The 14,860-nt window shown below is 36.8% G+C and overlaps 4 protein-coding genes across 6 annotated transcripts; 3 read left to right on the top strand and 1 right to left on the bottom strand.

Annotated features, from left to right (window-relative positions):
- Positions 1–396: 396 nt before the first annotated feature.
- On the bottom strand, positions 397–1,863 carry LOC143465282 (angiopoietin-1-like). Its single transcript, XM_076963500.1, has 2 exons — positions 1,423–1,863; positions 397–1,271 (listed from the first exon to the last, which is right to left on the bottom strand). The coding sequence occupies exons 1-2, from the start codon at positions 1,745–1,747 to the stop codon at positions 673–675; spliced, it is 924 nt and encodes a 307-aa protein (XP_076819615.1). The 5' UTR covers positions 1,748–1,863; the 3' UTR covers positions 397–672.
- A 4,229-nt stretch (positions 1,864–6,092) lies between these two features.
- LOC143465969 (uncharacterized) lies at positions 6,093–9,080 on the top strand. Its single transcript, XM_076964525.1, has 4 exons — positions 6,093–6,323; positions 7,194–7,352; positions 7,586–7,764; positions 8,047–9,080. Exons 1-4 carry the CDS (start codon positions 6,167–6,169, stop codon positions 8,173–8,175), a joined length of 624 nt encoding a protein of 207 aa, XP_076820640.1. The 5' UTR covers positions 6,093–6,166; the 3' UTR covers positions 8,176–9,080.
- An 829-nt stretch (positions 9,081–9,909) lies between these two features.
- Positions 9,910–12,468, top strand: LOC143465229 (uncharacterized). 3 transcript variants are annotated; one of them, XM_076963420.1, is made up of 5 exons: positions 9,910–10,127; positions 10,528–10,750; positions 10,977–11,135; positions 11,426–11,604; positions 11,774–12,468. In XM_076963420.1, the coding sequence occupies exons 2-5, from the start codon at positions 10,585–10,587 to the stop codon at positions 11,906–11,908; spliced, it is 639 nt and encodes a 212-aa protein (XP_076819535.1). In that variant the 5' UTR covers positions 9,910–10,127; positions 10,528–10,584; the 3' UTR covers positions 11,909–12,468. The 3 variants fall into 3 exon arrangements, with proteins under 3 accessions (XP_076819535.1, XP_076819534.1, XP_076819533.1); XM_076963419.1 differs by having other exon boundaries at positions 10,364–10,750; XM_076963418.1 differs by having other exon boundaries at positions 10,339–10,750.
- Positions 12,469–12,609: 141 nt separating this feature from the next.
- Positions 12,610–14,663, top strand: LOC143465387 (uncharacterized). The gene is made up of 3 exons (XM_076963628.1): positions 12,610–13,422; positions 13,597–13,746; positions 13,854–14,663. Exons 1-3 carry the CDS (start codon positions 13,272–13,274, stop codon positions 14,021–14,023), a joined length of 471 nt encoding a protein of 156 aa, XP_076819743.1. The 5' UTR covers positions 12,610–13,271; the 3' UTR covers positions 14,024–14,663.
- The last annotated feature ends 197 nt before the right edge of the window (positions 14,664–14,860 follow it).

Here is a 14,860-nt window from a genome sequence, read left to right as displayed (position 1 = left end):
CTGTTCGATCTGGGCAAGACTACAAAACGACTATTTCCGTGACCTGACATGTTTACAAGTCGCATGCAAAGTGCAACGACATCGTAACAATTGTTTTGCGTTCTATATGAGTTGACGAGATAGAAGTAGGAAGATGGCGTTTGGCTGGAGCTTATCAGATGATGGCACCAGGGTTGCAATCAAGATAACCTTCTGAACCCATACCGCGCAAAATCAACAGAAATATTAGCAGAAGTTTCTTAACTACCGAAGCTATCTGCGTCACATAGGCTACCTTCATGGCTTTCTATGAGATCATTGTTAATTTAACCCGTCTAAAGGCCTACCAAATTGGAGACAAAATCTTATGCGACATTTTCAATGAAAAGTCGAAACCGGAATATTAAAACCTTTCTATTCTACTGTGATAATGTATTTCTTAAAAAAGCAAAGCATGTTTCAATATCGAGCTTCGTACTTATTTACAAAATGAATTTTTTGCAGTAAATAAATCTATTGATTAACTAACATATTGCAATATACAAATCGAAGATTTTTAAGCTCACATTTGCAAAATACGGACACACAAACAACACAAAGCCTACACGTGGTGTTGGTTTAAACAAAATGTACTTGTAAGTATTATTTCAAACTACTGTCCACATAAGTGTTAAATGAATAACAAAATCTAAGTTATGTGCTTTTCGGAAATCGCTGAATTTTCATGGAAGCTGAGCGATAACGCTTAGGCGATCCTGGCCAAACCAACTCACTGATATTTCCGTTTAAACTGGACAATGAGCTACCGCACGAATCCCACCACCAACCACCGAAAGAGCCACACACAATAAAACGGTTATTTAAAAACTGTGAAAGGCCGTCTCCCGCGTCACCAGAATATCCTGACACATCAGTAATCTGGTAACCTTGCTTTCTAGTTCCCAGGCTGAAATGAGCGTATTCGGCGTAGAACCTTTCACCTGATTCGTCTGCCAAATCGACTCGAAGTCGCGCGGTGTCGTCCCGCGATGAAAACTCGTTCCTTGCCAAGGCGTAAAGATTTTCATTACCGATCCAAAATTCCTGGGTAGGTATGCCAAACCCAACGTCATATGTTGCTTGGTCCTGGCTGAATGATGTTGAGCCGTCATATCTTCGGAAAAAGGTCATCCAGCCTTTGTTTTCGCCGACATCCATGTCGCAATAAATTGGATAAAGATTGAATAGATCAACCATCCAGATTTGGTAAACTCCGCTCTCTTGGAAACCATCGCGGTAGATGTTTTGGCAATCTTCAACAGAAGTATTATTTATGTGCCAGCGAACGTGCCGTTTAAATATAGATGGGCTACAATTAATCGCACTTAACCTCATAACAAGGAGGGTTAACCTATCTATTTTAGCGCGCGTATTTTACGTAACATTAAATTATAGGTAACCAACCTTCGTATTTTGTCTTCGTTTGCTCTCGCCAATATTCCTCGTCGACAGGTGATGTAGTGTGTTCGACAATGTCGTCACGAGAGCTGTTATCTAAGGAAATCCCGTGCAGCGAAAGTTGTGCTTTGATACTGCTTAAGGTTTCATTACACTGACATTCCTCGTATTCGCTACTGATTATCTCTGTCAAGTTGCTTACTAATCCTTCCAGCTTGGTGACCTGCATTTCCAGCAGTTCCAAATCGACAGGGTCGAGATCTGCTGTAACACTGCACAATGAAAATTGCATGAAGTAAAGATAGACCAGTGATGAGATCCATTGCCTCATGTTTGTTTTACAACCCCTTAAACGTTTAACCCCTTATGCTTAACTTGAGCAAATTTTGCCGAGCTTAATATTGAACGACAATTCTTGCAACCAGTATAAAACATAATGGGCGCTATAGATCAATCACTCGTTATTATTGCAAAGAAACGACAGCAAGGAGAGGTTAAGTTAGATTTCTAAGAAGTCAACCAGTCACTTTCCCACGTGATAAAATCATTTGGAGCACAAATCCTCCCGCTGAGGAGCGAAAAATACGGCAAGGCTGTGTGTGGGAAGGTTAGAAAATTTGATTAGGATAACTTTATTCGCTTATAGCTGTTAAGAGGTAGCAATAACGGAGTCCATATAATACTAGGTAAAGTCGTACGATATAAGCAGTAAAGGAAAACAAATTCAAAACTACTTTGACCATTTACATCGGCCCGCACTTGGATTATGCTATGTAGAGACCAACAGAAGGGTAAATAAGTATAATTTGTAATGGGTCATTGGTATGGTAAGACCATGGAAATCGAAAACGCTTGTCAGGCTTTATCACGTGACGCGAGTTGATAAACACCGGTTTTGATAAGATTTCTTTGGAATTTACAAAAAAACTGTTAAGTAAGCCAATAAATTTGAGAACTCCCCTTGCGAAAACAGGCTAAACGAGACCGTATATACTGTATGTATAGAGATAACCTATTTAGCTCTCTTAGGCACTTATCGTGCAATTCGTAGCTAAAACCCGTCTGTTGGCACCGTAAATTGTTTGTTTTAGGAACGTCAATAAAGACCTATTTTTATGACCGTTTAAGATACATAAAGCAGTTTTTGCGAGCTGTTTGTAAAGTGATCGATTGGCCCAAATAATAAAATTTGGATCCAGTCAACTTAGCGATTAAATTTCTAGTAAATTTGCAGCAATTACCTCCACGATTATGATGGTGATAACATAAGTCAAAATACAGGATGAACGACATACTTAGTTTAACGGGAAGTTAATGTATTGCAACAACGAACTAACAAACTAACGACTTTGTAAATTATTATAAACTCTTTTATTGCAATTTTTTCAAAAGTTAAAGAGAGTTTTACCAATTTATTACTCTTTTACAGAGCACTTTAACATTATTATAGTTCCCTCATTTCGGTCGGGCAACGCTGTTAAATTAAATCAAAACTTCATTTGCATCGATGTCGACCAGTGCGTCATTTCTGCTTCGTCACTACGAGTTTTATTCGCGACACAGACCGGATACAGGACCGGTACGAACTCGAAAGAAAACGTTGACTTTGGCAGCGGTTTGCAACAAACCAACGGAGAATGTTTTTGTCTAAATGTCGTTAACCTTATAAAGAAGTAAGCGCGTTTTAAATTGGTAGCCGTTGCAGTTTTATTTCATATCCATACGAACGGGAGTATGGTTCGCTTAATTTAATCAGTTGTCTAGACTGACTGCGTACTGGTCTGTTACTTGTAAACAATTGCGTAAAAACTTCTATCAACCACGTTTTTTAAAATAAACCATTTTTTTATCTTACGCCAGTTTTAACTGGTAGGTTATGATCGTGTTTACAAAACAAGAAAACTTGCAAAGTCCATCTACTGTGTATTGGAAATACGTCGTAAACAGGAAATTCACTTTCTCCGAACCTCTGCCCTCTGACGTTTGTGGAAGAGGCCATACTTTTTGATAAAATTGTTCCCTGGAAATTATATACAACAATCCTTCGAGTCATGATAAACGCTAATCGTGGGCAAATGACGAAAATTGATGGGCTAATAATGTTATTGATAAGATAATTTGTAACGGGTTAATCACCAAGATGTAGGCCGGGCTGGTAATTTAAGTCCGCAGATGAGGTTTTTCGAGAAACAAATTAGTGGTTTCATTTGGGTGGGAAAAATTTGTGAAAAAGTTAGGCGTCTGCGGTCTATTGGTTGTCAATCCTGCGCTACAATCGATGTCAAAAACGCTGGTTGATCAAGTGTATGAGTTATGCTGGATTGAGAAACGTATTGAGTACACTTCGTGTAGTGCTATAAGCATTGTCATCTAACCGGTAAAGTGTTCAGTTGACCGAGAGAATTCAGGATATGCTGGATAATATATTATTACGTTGCACAGTAATACATAATCTGCGTGCGAGAGCTTCAAAGCCTGCGCCGTAATGTGTAATAGCAGTAGCCTGCATAAGCATAATGATGCGCAAATCGAAATGACGTGCGGCATACGAGTGTACGTAGGGAGTTAGTTCTAGTGGCGACATGTTATATCTGTGATTCAAGGTTTTAATCTTATAGTTCATGGCAATCCAGCTGAAATAATTAAATTATATTTCATTTGCTCTAACTTTAAATCAAGAGTTTGCTTTGACCTTCATCATGAATAGGCCTGACTCGGAAATTTGACTAATAGGCATCAGTTCTGACATTGTTTGCAGGTCAGAGTCAAACCTGTCGAAAAACTACATGTATAAACGGGCCCTAAAATCAACCTAGTTTTAGCTAAGTAAACAGTTAAAGTGGTTGTCATTTATCCGGCAAGTTTGTTTGGATTGAGAGGTGACTAAGCATGGAAAATTTCCGACCATGTTCCTCTAACGGACAAGTCTATTCAACTTTTGGCTTTAAATGAGTTGAAAGCAGCAAGGACATTGAGGACTTCTTATTTAGTTTCTATAACACGAGAAACAAAAATTACATTTATTAGATTAAACCCGAGTCTTGTGAAGATGACGTCGTCACATGGCCATAGAATTAAAATTATACGCGGACTGCAAAATTTTGGAAAATATTGAATTGGACAGTCACAAGCTGTATTGTTAAATTTTGTTTTGATAGTTTTGTGGCAAACCGTACAGTCTCATTAGGATAAACTTTTTAGCAGTAACGCTTCACGAAAGATTCTTCATTTATATTAGGAACCCATAGCGTATACAAAAGAGATAGGGCGTTAATGACAACTTGGTTGAATGGGGCACCTAGTCTCAATAGCGCGGCAAATTCCTCGACCATACAGGCTATATAGCCAGTCATAGAGCCATTTCTCACTGAGCGTAACTACACAAGCAGGAAACGAGCTGACATGTGCTACACAGGCCACGTTTTGTCTCTCAGTGGACCGGGTTCTTTGAGCTTGCGCTTCTAGCATAGGCCAACGACCCAACGCATTCTAACAAAAAACAAAGCCATGTGTGAGGCAGCTGTTATATAAGTAGTTGTATCAACATTGTATCAGCAGTTTTAGTCATGTGCAGTCAGACCGAAAAGTTTCACCTGTATCAGTAGGTCAATGTAAAAGCAGAGAACATTATGTAAAGAGCGCCATAAAACTTAATTGTTCGTTTCGTGGAACCAGTCCATTCTGGATCTGACCCTACGATAATGCTTGTGAGGGGTATGGCTACTTTAATCGAATCGAATCGAATCGAACCAATATCAATCGCAAGTAGTTTATTTATGATTGTGAGCAGGCTGTTGAAATCAGAACAATTAGTTTTAACTCATTTGAGAACCTACATTTCCTGCCTTTTATCGGTTACATGTCTGTACGGAAATTGCAGTTTTGACTGCTGTGAAACGGTTGAATCTGTGCTTACCAATTTTATATAATTTCCTTCAATAAGTGTTTAAACGTTTGTTCAATATTATATCATCACTACAACGGAAATAACTCACAGCCGTTTTCGAAACGTGACACTACGCTTTAAGCCGACGTCGTGCTTCGTATTGACGTTATACCACCGCGTCTGCCGGTAACAACGCGTTTTAGTCTACCTAGGAACAAGGGCTTCGATTTGTTAAACGGCGTTTAAGTTACGTTTGTAAATTTGCTGGGATATCTAAAGGAAAAAGAAGCAAAGAACTTTGCTTTATGTACAATGCTAGCATGACCATGCGGTCTGTACGTGTTCGTGGATCAAGTGACGCAAGCAAGTCAAATTGATTTATAATATTGACTTGCTATACAAAGCATACGGCCTTATGGTGTGTCTATATAATAAGAATCACAGATTGGAACGAGATTTCACTCACCAATAGCGCCCATTGTACAACGTTAAATAAGATAAGAATGAAAACAGCTCATGAAAAGTCGATTTTACAAGTAAAAGACTGTAAAAGAGAAAGCCTTACGCTTAACATTGCCTGACCACTTTACTTGGTATAGCTTCAGTATTTTTCTAAAATAATACAATATTGGTTAGACCTAGTTGCAAGTGTACCTAATTTCATTTCATTAGGATTTTTGTTCAGCATTTGAGGTAGCCTAAGTCTGTTATTCCGCCGTTAGAATTTATGGTTTAAACCAGAAACACCTCGGTTGGTTGTAATATGACCACACCAGTTTTATAAAATGCATTTTGTTTCATTTTCAGCCTTGCAAAAGGACAAGTTTTATAATAAGATGATTTTATGATAGTGCTAGAACCATTATGAATACCCAATTAATACTGGCACTTTGCTTTTCACTGGCTGCTGTCATTTGCAATGTCGTGGCTTTGGTGTCATCGGCGTGGCTTGGAACCTACGGTCAGACCAGTGTGGGATTGTTCGAAATGTGCATGGAGGGAAAGTGTTTTTCAATGTTCGGTGAGCATACTAACTTATTAAAATGTTAAGTGGGGTTGCCATCTTTGAAATTGACTTCGCGGTTGTTTAAACGTTAGTTTGCAAACTATACATTAGCCGAGTGCTTTGGATAAAAACGTGTGCGTGTCCCGCAAGCGAAACCAAAAACGGTTTCGCAAAACTTTTTACTAAACCAATAAAAAGTCGCCCTGAAACATGTTTCGATTCCGTACAATCTTGTTTTAATATAAAAGAACAAGCAAATAAAGTGTGTTCTGATAACCAGTGTTTCTAAATGCTTCGTTGTAACCTGGTAGCACTACTAAGTTTAACTCGGGTCTTTCTAAATTTAGTTTATGTTGTACATACTCGATGGTGGAAACGTATAAATGCAAAGGTTTATTTACGCGCCTCCAAAAGGTCCATGAGCTTCAGGTTGAAAGCCCGTTATTAGCATAAACGTCCGCCAGTTCAAGGAAATACATAAGCCAAGCAATTTCAGTTTTTTAACTTATTGTATTTGGTTTAGACTTGGTTATGTACACATTTCCTTCTCCGAGTCAGGGTACTTTTACAACTACGTCAATGAGTAGTTACTATACAGGTAAAGTGTTCATGGTTTAGCGAAGAAACAAATAAGAAGATAATTCGATCTAGTAACGCCCTATAGGTACACCATTAGGTATCTAATCACTTGATTTTTATCTCAAATTTGAAATTCTTGCTTGAAATTGACTGTAATTTCAAACGTTTAACATTTTAAATCGACGTTAAGTTGACGCATGCCTATGGCATTCTATGTCTTGGCCTATTCTGCGAAATATTATATAAGTGATGATAGAACCTTCGGTAGAGAAACCTGGTGTTCATCTTTTTGTCATGTCGTTTCAGCAATGCATACGTTGATGGGTGACATCGCAAAAGCGGTCACAGCGCTGGTGGTCGTAGCTGTCTTGCTTCTGATTTTAGGAATTTTTCTGATCATATGCGCCTGCACACGAAACGATGTGAAACTAACGAGACTCTCAAGCATAATCATCTTATTGTCAGGTGGGTCGCTTCGGCATATATTTTCAAGGCGCGCTTATTGCATGTCAACTCTGCCATTGATTGCAACTTTTTTTGTTAAATTTTTTTTGAAAATAAGGCATTCGTGCAAAAACCGTGTGTTTTAAAGTTGCTTAAAGTGAACTTAATTGCTATGTGCAGGATGGCAATTCACTATCACTCTATAGGTCGACAATAATTTGTATTTTTAACACTTTAATATTGACTACACTCAGGAGTCATAGCCTTGTCTGGAGCCGCAACTTTTTCTGTTGGCGTTCTGTTGTCACAGAAAGATCCCGGCTCGCTCATGTTTCTCACTAGGGGAAGCACCTGTACATACAGTTTCGTGCTGGCTTGGATGGGAGCTCTGCTCGCGATGGTGGCCGCCGTACTCGGCCTGACTTCGTGCCAAGTAAGTGAGAAACCCTGGAAAATATTTAGCAGTCAAGGCTACGTTATTGACCAGCACTGGTAGCAAGATTTTTGTTTTTTGTCTGGAAATGCGCTTATTTGTAAAGAAAATCGATCGAAAAATTTATTTCACTTGTAGGTAGGAATGTTTAATAAATGAAGTTTGCTCTTTGAAACCCAGACACAGAAAACATTGACAGCGACATCCTTTTACGCATTAGAGGTTTTACATTTTAGAATTATGTTTATCTTCTGAAAAATAAATTGCAATTTTTTTTTTCAGGGATTCAGCTGCTGCCGCCAGAAGAAAAAAGTATTTGGTAATTACGAAATTCAGCTTTCAGCGAAGCACGAGAGGCACACTTTGCTGCCAAGTACCGTTTCTCTTATTCCCAGAAAAGGCTCGGAATAACGAGTCAAGTCATGATTTTATTATTACCACGCATGACCCGAAAATTATTTGAATTTTTTCAACGTCGAGTTTAAAAAGAATTTTTAAATATTAGGGTTATTCTCACGCAAAAAAATCAAAGTCTTCCTCATTGCTAAACAAAATAGCAGTTTTAATTTTCATTCAATATCGTTGTTATTGCTCGTTATTCTAATGCACGCTGTATGTTCAAAATGTGACAAATTCAACCCTATATGGTACTATATTACCCGTTGGTTATTATAACCTTGGGTATGATCTATTCGTTCTGTTGACTTATGTTTGGTTCTTAACAATATGATTTGCACGTAGCTTTTATAAATGCGTGTTGTTCCATTTTATTTATGTTTGTAATTATCCTTTCGTCTCTGCTATGCTGCATTTTTTTTGCAATTACATCTGATCTATTACAGATCATGGCTGGGCCGTATTACTGAATATCGCTTTTCAGTTGTGTTTGCTGCTATTGCAACGTTATATTAATTTTTTATGTAATTTATTCAATACACTTTTGAAACCTATACAAACAATATCGTCATAAAACATAAAATTATGTCAATTGTTTGCGCAATTGAAAGAAATGCATAGTGCGGTACTGTATACACATAGCTACTTCAGCGCAAACCTTTAATGTTCCCTTTGGCCTGTTGACAACTGTTTACGGTTCATTCATCTTTTATACCTCTTCGAATATTTCAAAGAAAATTCAAGTGATTTCGTGTAAGTGTTTTGGTTATGCAACACAACCAGATAATAGAAAAAAGAACAATGTTATATTATGTCAAGAATGTATTAAAATGCAATTTCTTTATCAGTGTTGTGGCCAATGTTTGCGTTTATACATGCAAGATCTTAAGTTGAATAAAACTTTTCTTGTTGGCGCTGTACCTGCATTTGGTGAAAGAAATACGGATAGTTTTTATCAAGAGCTGTTGAAAGAAAATCATTACAATATACTTTGCATCAGACAACAGAACCGCTGACAAAATGCCAAGAAGTTGGCTTTCCACGCAAACAAAATTTTGCAATTTCTATCAAAACGGGGTTTAAAATTACCTTAAAAATCTCGCTTTACCGTGCACATTATTCTTGTAAGACATGTTGCCTTGCGTGCACGACAATTCTATTTTTCACACGGACTACGACATTTGACCGTTAAAAGTCAAAATAATAAAACTCGTTTCCCAGCAACGCAAGAAAAAAATCTTCCCAGACTAAAGATAGCTATCTTCTAATGACAAAAACAAATGCTTACAGTATATCCTGCAAACTTAAACTCTTGTCTTACTGAACTGCAAAAGTCGAAGTCGGCATTATCAAAATGCTGTAGTTACAAAGCTTTTCGATAAAAGTGGGAGATTCTTTGAAGGAAGATGTGAAATGCCGCTTTCTTATTGTGCAAAACTTATCTCAAGCTGTCACGCGATGAGCGAAATCAGTACCAAATGCAAACATTCCTTTTGAGCATTAACTGTTTGATTTATGGATGAAATTTCAAAGAAATGATAATGAAAAACGATAGACGTCAGTATGTACACCTTATCCTGCTTCTGTATATAAGTTGAATTCACACTTCAGTAAAGTTAGAAGTTGGAGCTAAGGCTTTCCAGGCCAGGCCGTTCAAGTAAATTGTGCAACTCTTCACAAGAGATCTGTGCTGAACAAATTATAAATTAAAGATAAAAGCTTCAAACTTCGCATTGTTATCAACGCGCACATACCTACTCCAGAATAATCCCAATGCACAGGCAACAAAATCGAAGTCTAAAAGTAGTAGGCCTATAAATTTGTTTGAATATTCTTTCTTTATAGTTTTTAAGAACCCTGTTGATAACAATTTCAGCGAAAGAGTTGAAATGAGTCCAAAGCGACTTTTGCATTGATATGTAGGTTCTTGTACTTGGTGGGCGGGATTATTTCGACATAGAGATTAGGTAAGAGGTAAAAGATTTCAGCCTTTTTCATACTTTTTTAAGTTTAATATGGACTGTTATTGCTGGATGATGATACTAATTAAAAGATGAGAACACAATCCGTTTAATAAGCTATATTTAAGTAGCGCGAATAAACTTAATCTTCTGTGGTTAACTTTAATTGTGTGAATCGGTTACATGGTATGGACGTTGTACTCTATAATTTGTACAGCATGGTTGACGTTTTACATATTCAGAAGAGTATATTGGACATTGATGGAACAATTATCTCATTTACTTGAGAAATTAGCCATGATGATGACCAGGAAAGTTATAACTAAAGTTGAGATTTATATTTATCGATTTGGAACATAGCAACAATAAATATAAATTTGATATTATAGCTTTGCATATTTTTTAGGCAATATAAGATTTCGGGAAGAAAGAGCAGTTTATTTTCTGATTATTGTCAATCACAATGACTTTGAACAATAGGCAACTGACTGTGGCAATACTGTTCGCTATTCCGGCTTTTTTCTGTGAGTTGGCTGCCATGATGTCTCCAGTTTGGCTTGGCACCTTTGGTGAAACTAGCTTAGGGCTGTTCGAAGCTTGCATTGATGGAGTCTGTTTTTATACTTTAAGTAAGTGGAACTTGCTTCGAGTTAATCCAAACCCTTGAACCTTGATATAACTTTTTCTCTCTATGTTGCTTATGCTTGAAATAGAAATTTTTTCTTAATGTTTGAATCGTAAGATATTTCTTCATATTGACAAAGGTTCATAAAAATCATTTATAACTGATTTACTTTTCTGTCTAACAACAATTACCATTTCCAAAAATAAAACTTTTTTGAAATTTTGTTGTAGGATTAAACGACTTTTTTGGAGTGATTAACAAGGTAGTGACAGGATTGATAGTGTCTTCTTGCCTCATACTGGTTCTGAGCATTGCTCTAATACTCATGGGATGTTGGCGAAACGACTTTAGACTTACCAGACTATCCAGCGTCGTAATGCTTTTTTCAGGTAGGCTGTGAGCAAAATTATCTCTTCATTTATGATCGCTTCAACATAGGCGCTGTCCTGAAAAAAGCCTTTAATTGTCTAGAAATCGCATTGTTTCGTAGGGTGCCAACTATTGTTTATACAGCGGTAGAATGTTTTGAATATTACAAAGTATATGTTTTATGGATCTTGAAAAACTAAACTTTGCCAGTTTGTACACAACAAAGATGGTAATAAGACTTCAACTCAAAAAATTAAAAGTTCTCCACGCTTGATGTTACGAGTTAAGTGAACAAATTTTCACACTGCAGGCATAATCACCCTTACCGGCGTTGTAACATATCTGATTGGAGTCACAATTGCCCAAAAAGATGGAGAATCATCAATTTACGCCACACGCGAGTGGTCATTCAACTACAGATTCTACGTTTCTTGGATTGGAGCATTGCTAACCATCACTGCTGGTGTGCTTGGGTTAACCTCGTATGAAGTAAGTTGCATTCTTATTAAAGGATAATACTGTACTTACCCAGCACTTGAACTGCAAAAAAGTAACTCACTGGTCAACTGGTGTAAACAGAAGTACAAGAAAAACGTATTTGCCTGGGCTTCTTGACTTCACCAACACACATTTTAATCTTTATTTTATTCCATTTAAGGTCTGCACGTGTTGTCCGAAACGGACCTTCATCTATGGCGATTATAAGGTAAAGATTACGTCATCGAAGAACAAGGAGAATTCGTTGCCAAGTTTCGCATCTTTAATAGAAAGACAATTGAGTAACGAAGAATAGTTTGAAACGAAATCGTTTTTGACAAGCTTCTCTATGTAAGCAATTGCATCATCCTCAGTCTATGTAATTGAGATTGCTTGGTCTGATCTGAATACATTTCAGCGTAATATTTCCCTAATTACTTTTCTATTGAAAGTATTAATGGGATAGTTTGAAAGTAACAAATTCAGTAATTCTTTAGCACATACAACCGGTAGCTGTATGCGCAAAGGGCACGATGGTAGTTCTTAACCAATCCAAATCTTATAAAAACTGCACTTACGTATAATAGTCTGCTGTATACATTCATATTAATAGAAGGAAAAAGGTGTATCAGACATATGAATTTTACTTGCCACTAATATAGTTACATTGACAAGAGTAAACACCTGTAGTTGATCAGTACTTTGTATGTGATTAAAGCAATTTGCGCCATTGATGGTATTAAATCATTACACATTTTAAAGTAATTTAATAATCCTTGTAGTCTGTTTAGATATTACTCCAGTTTTCTTGGCTTCTTTTTTGTGGCACACTTTCTTCCGTTAGCGGCCAAATAAATGCAATACGTTTGAAGGTTTTATGTTAGAGAGATTGACAAAGAAGTACTTGGTATAAACTATGCTAAAGAAAATATGACGACGCGACACTTCACTCAAAAATCATTGTTTGCAAGATAAATAGGCTTATACCTATCATGGATTCCTGGCCGAAAGCATAATAAATTGTAACACCACCGTGCATTGTGCACAAATATCTCTGAACAACAGACGCGACATGATTTCCGACATTTTGCCTTTTTTAATTATTGAGGTGATGTCTACTAGTTATCTGCCGCAAATTTAGATACATTTTAATCTAGTAATTCGAAACGAAAGTTTCACTTTATTTTCCAAAAAAACAAACAAAGCTTTCAATTGACGTCATATTCTTTAGAAATACCGTAACCTTTTGTGAAAGTATCACATAACAACTAACAATAGCGCCCACATAAGACATAAGAGCTGAACGAATACGGCAACCATGGTGTAATGAACTTACTAATATATCTGACATCTTGTGTGTAGGTTTATCACTGTTTTAACAGTTTACGAGTATAGGAGCCGGAAACAAAGGTTTATTTTTAACAAATGTTTTCATTAATCTCATAATGTTTAGCCTAATTTCGTCAAGTTAGAATTGTGAAATTTAGAAAAAGCGTGTTAGAATTTGCCAAAAAAATGCAGAGTTGTGTGAATAAAAGTTAATATGTTGAGCAATAAACATTGACCACATTTGTGGACTCTCTCTGAAAGAGATTGTAGATATCACAAATAAGTCAGCATTACTATCACGACCTACCGTTGCAGCTGTAAAACAAGAAAAAATAAGAGTACTATAAAAAATGACAATTCTGCCTGCAATAGCGTTGGGATGTGTGGCGATTGCTGTGTTGTTAGACCTACTTGCCGCTGTTTCACCTGGTTGGACGGTTATCGGAGAGTATTCTTCAGGCACCATGTACGAGTGCTTAGCTGGGGGCTCGTGTTCTTCTAGTAAGTGTTTGCTATTTGCGTTGCTGGCAGATTTACAGGGAATAGGCTATTAGCAAATAGTGTTTGTAAACAACGCCTTTCTTCAGAGCGACGTTATAGCAGAATTATGGAATATGTTAGACGTTGACGCTTTCTGATCTTCAGTAATTGAGTACTCTTTGCGTTCTATTACAGTAACACCTACGGCACCGACAGTTCTCACTGCTATTTTTACCTTTGGAGCATTGATTCCTTTGGGTGTGGGTCTCACGTGCATGGTATTTGGAATGAAGAACAAAGAAAAGTCTAAATACACAATTGGTTCCGTTTTCACCTTTATTGCAGGTACATGAGCATAAGTAAACATTTTCTTACTTAAATTTTAGTTAAGGGTTGTTAAAATAGTCTATTAAGTGGACCCTACAGCTTCATTAGATCTACTTTCTTTTCAGCTCTTATTTTGATAATTGGCCTGGCAATATACGGAATCTCCACAATAGTTCACGCCACGACGTACGGCTACAGTTTTTACATCGGCTGGGCGGCGGTTATTCTGGGAGGAATCGGAGGTGGATTAGGGTTAGTTCACTCACTTCGGTCATCTTCCAGCTCAAGCTTTTAAAAGCATTGTGAAGAAATTTTATTTTGACCAGCTGTCTACGAAACACCCACGGGAGCCTTTGTATATGCTTCAACTTCAAATAACTTATACCTGCCCATTACTATATTAGCGTTTGTAGTGACGAATAATAAGTGTGTATGCCGTTATCATATCCAGGTCTCATTTTTAAGAGTTTTTAACTTTCACCAGACACTGTCATTTTTTAGAATATTGCCAGCGCGTAACCTTGTACAAATAAAACATTAACTTTTTGCAATGAATAACATTTTTTTTTATTTTTCCTGCTGAAGTCATGTTAAATCACATATTTTCAGCACAATAATCAAGCAGTGGATATACACATGTTCGCATATTCCATGACTACGCAACACAACAGCTACACCTAGTGCAGTACAGTTAACTTTATACTTGTCTACTTCAAAGTAAATCGAGGTGAACAATAAAGTTAAAAAGACGAAGGATGCCTAAATGTATTTTTATCTGAATGAGTTTTATCGCAATTTTTTATTTAATTTTATTATCTAAATGCCTTTAATATTTTTAGTTGTGCTGTGAAACATTGAGGCACCTATATTCATCAACAAACAATGTTTGTTTTTTTGCCGAGAGAGTTGGATTTATGATTAAATAAAATTAATGATTTTCAGGATGTGTTGCATTAAGTCTACTATTTTCATTAATTTATATATTTATTTAAGTCTCTTTACCAGGAGACTTCTGGTGAAGTGAAGTTTTATACGTACATGTATCATTTTCAACATATGATTTCTATGTTTGGTAACAAGCATGAAAAACCGTGAGATAATCTCATAACAATCTAACCTCACTAAGAAGGAC

The sequence above is a fragment of the Clavelina lepadiformis genome, chromosome 7, assembly GCF_947623445.1.
Source record: "Clavelina lepadiformis chromosome 7, kaClaLepa1.1, whole genome shotgun sequence".
Classification (NCBI taxonomy): domain Eukaryota; kingdom Metazoa; phylum Chordata; class Ascidiacea; order Aplousobranchia; family Clavelinidae; genus Clavelina; species Clavelina lepadiformis.
Note: the sequence above shows the minus strand (reverse complement) of the source record. Positions and strands in the feature narration are given on the sequence as shown.

Coding starts and splice junctions, on each gene's coding strand:
- LOC143465969 (XM_076964525.1), top strand. CDS start 6,167: ATGAATACCCAATTAATACTGGCACTTTGCTTTTCACTGGCTGCTGTC. Junction 6,324..7,193: donor AAAGTGTTTTTCAATGTTCG/GTGAGCATACTA, acceptor ATGTCGTTTCAG/CAATGCATACGTTGATGGGT. Junction 7,765..8,046: donor TCGGCCTGACTTCGTGCCAA/GTAAGTGAGAAA, acceptor TTTTTTTTTCAG/GGATTCAGCTGCTGCCGCCA.
- LOC143465229 (XM_076963420.1), top strand. CDS start 10,585: ATGACTTTGAACAATAGGCAACTGACTGTGGCAATACTGTTCGCTATT. Junction 11,136..11,425: donor CGTCGTAATGCTTTTTTCAG/GTAGGCTGTGAG, acceptor TTCACACTGCAG/GCATAATCACCCTTACCGGC. Junction 11,605..11,773: donor TTGGGTTAACCTCGTATGAA/GTAAGTTGCATT, acceptor ATTCCATTTAAG/GTCTGCACGTGTTGTCCGAA.
- LOC143465387 (XM_076963628.1), top strand. CDS start 13,272: ATGACAATTCTGCCTGCAATAGCGTTGGGATGTGTGGCGATTGCTGTG. Junction 13,423..13,596: donor TGGGGGCTCGTGTTCTTCTA/GTAAGTGTTTGC, acceptor GTTCTATTACAG/TAACACCTACGGCACCGACA. Junction 13,747..13,853: donor CGTTTTCACCTTTATTGCAG/GTACATGAGCAT, acceptor CTTTCTTTTCAG/CTCTTATTTTGATAATTGGC.
- LOC143465282 (XM_076963500.1), bottom strand. CDS start 1,747: ATGAGGCAATGGATCTCATCACTGGTCTATCTTTACTTCATGCAATTT. Junction 1,272..1,422: donor AACGAAGACAAAATACGAAG/GTTGGTTACCTA, acceptor CTTCTGTTGAAG/ATTGCCAAAACATCTACCGC.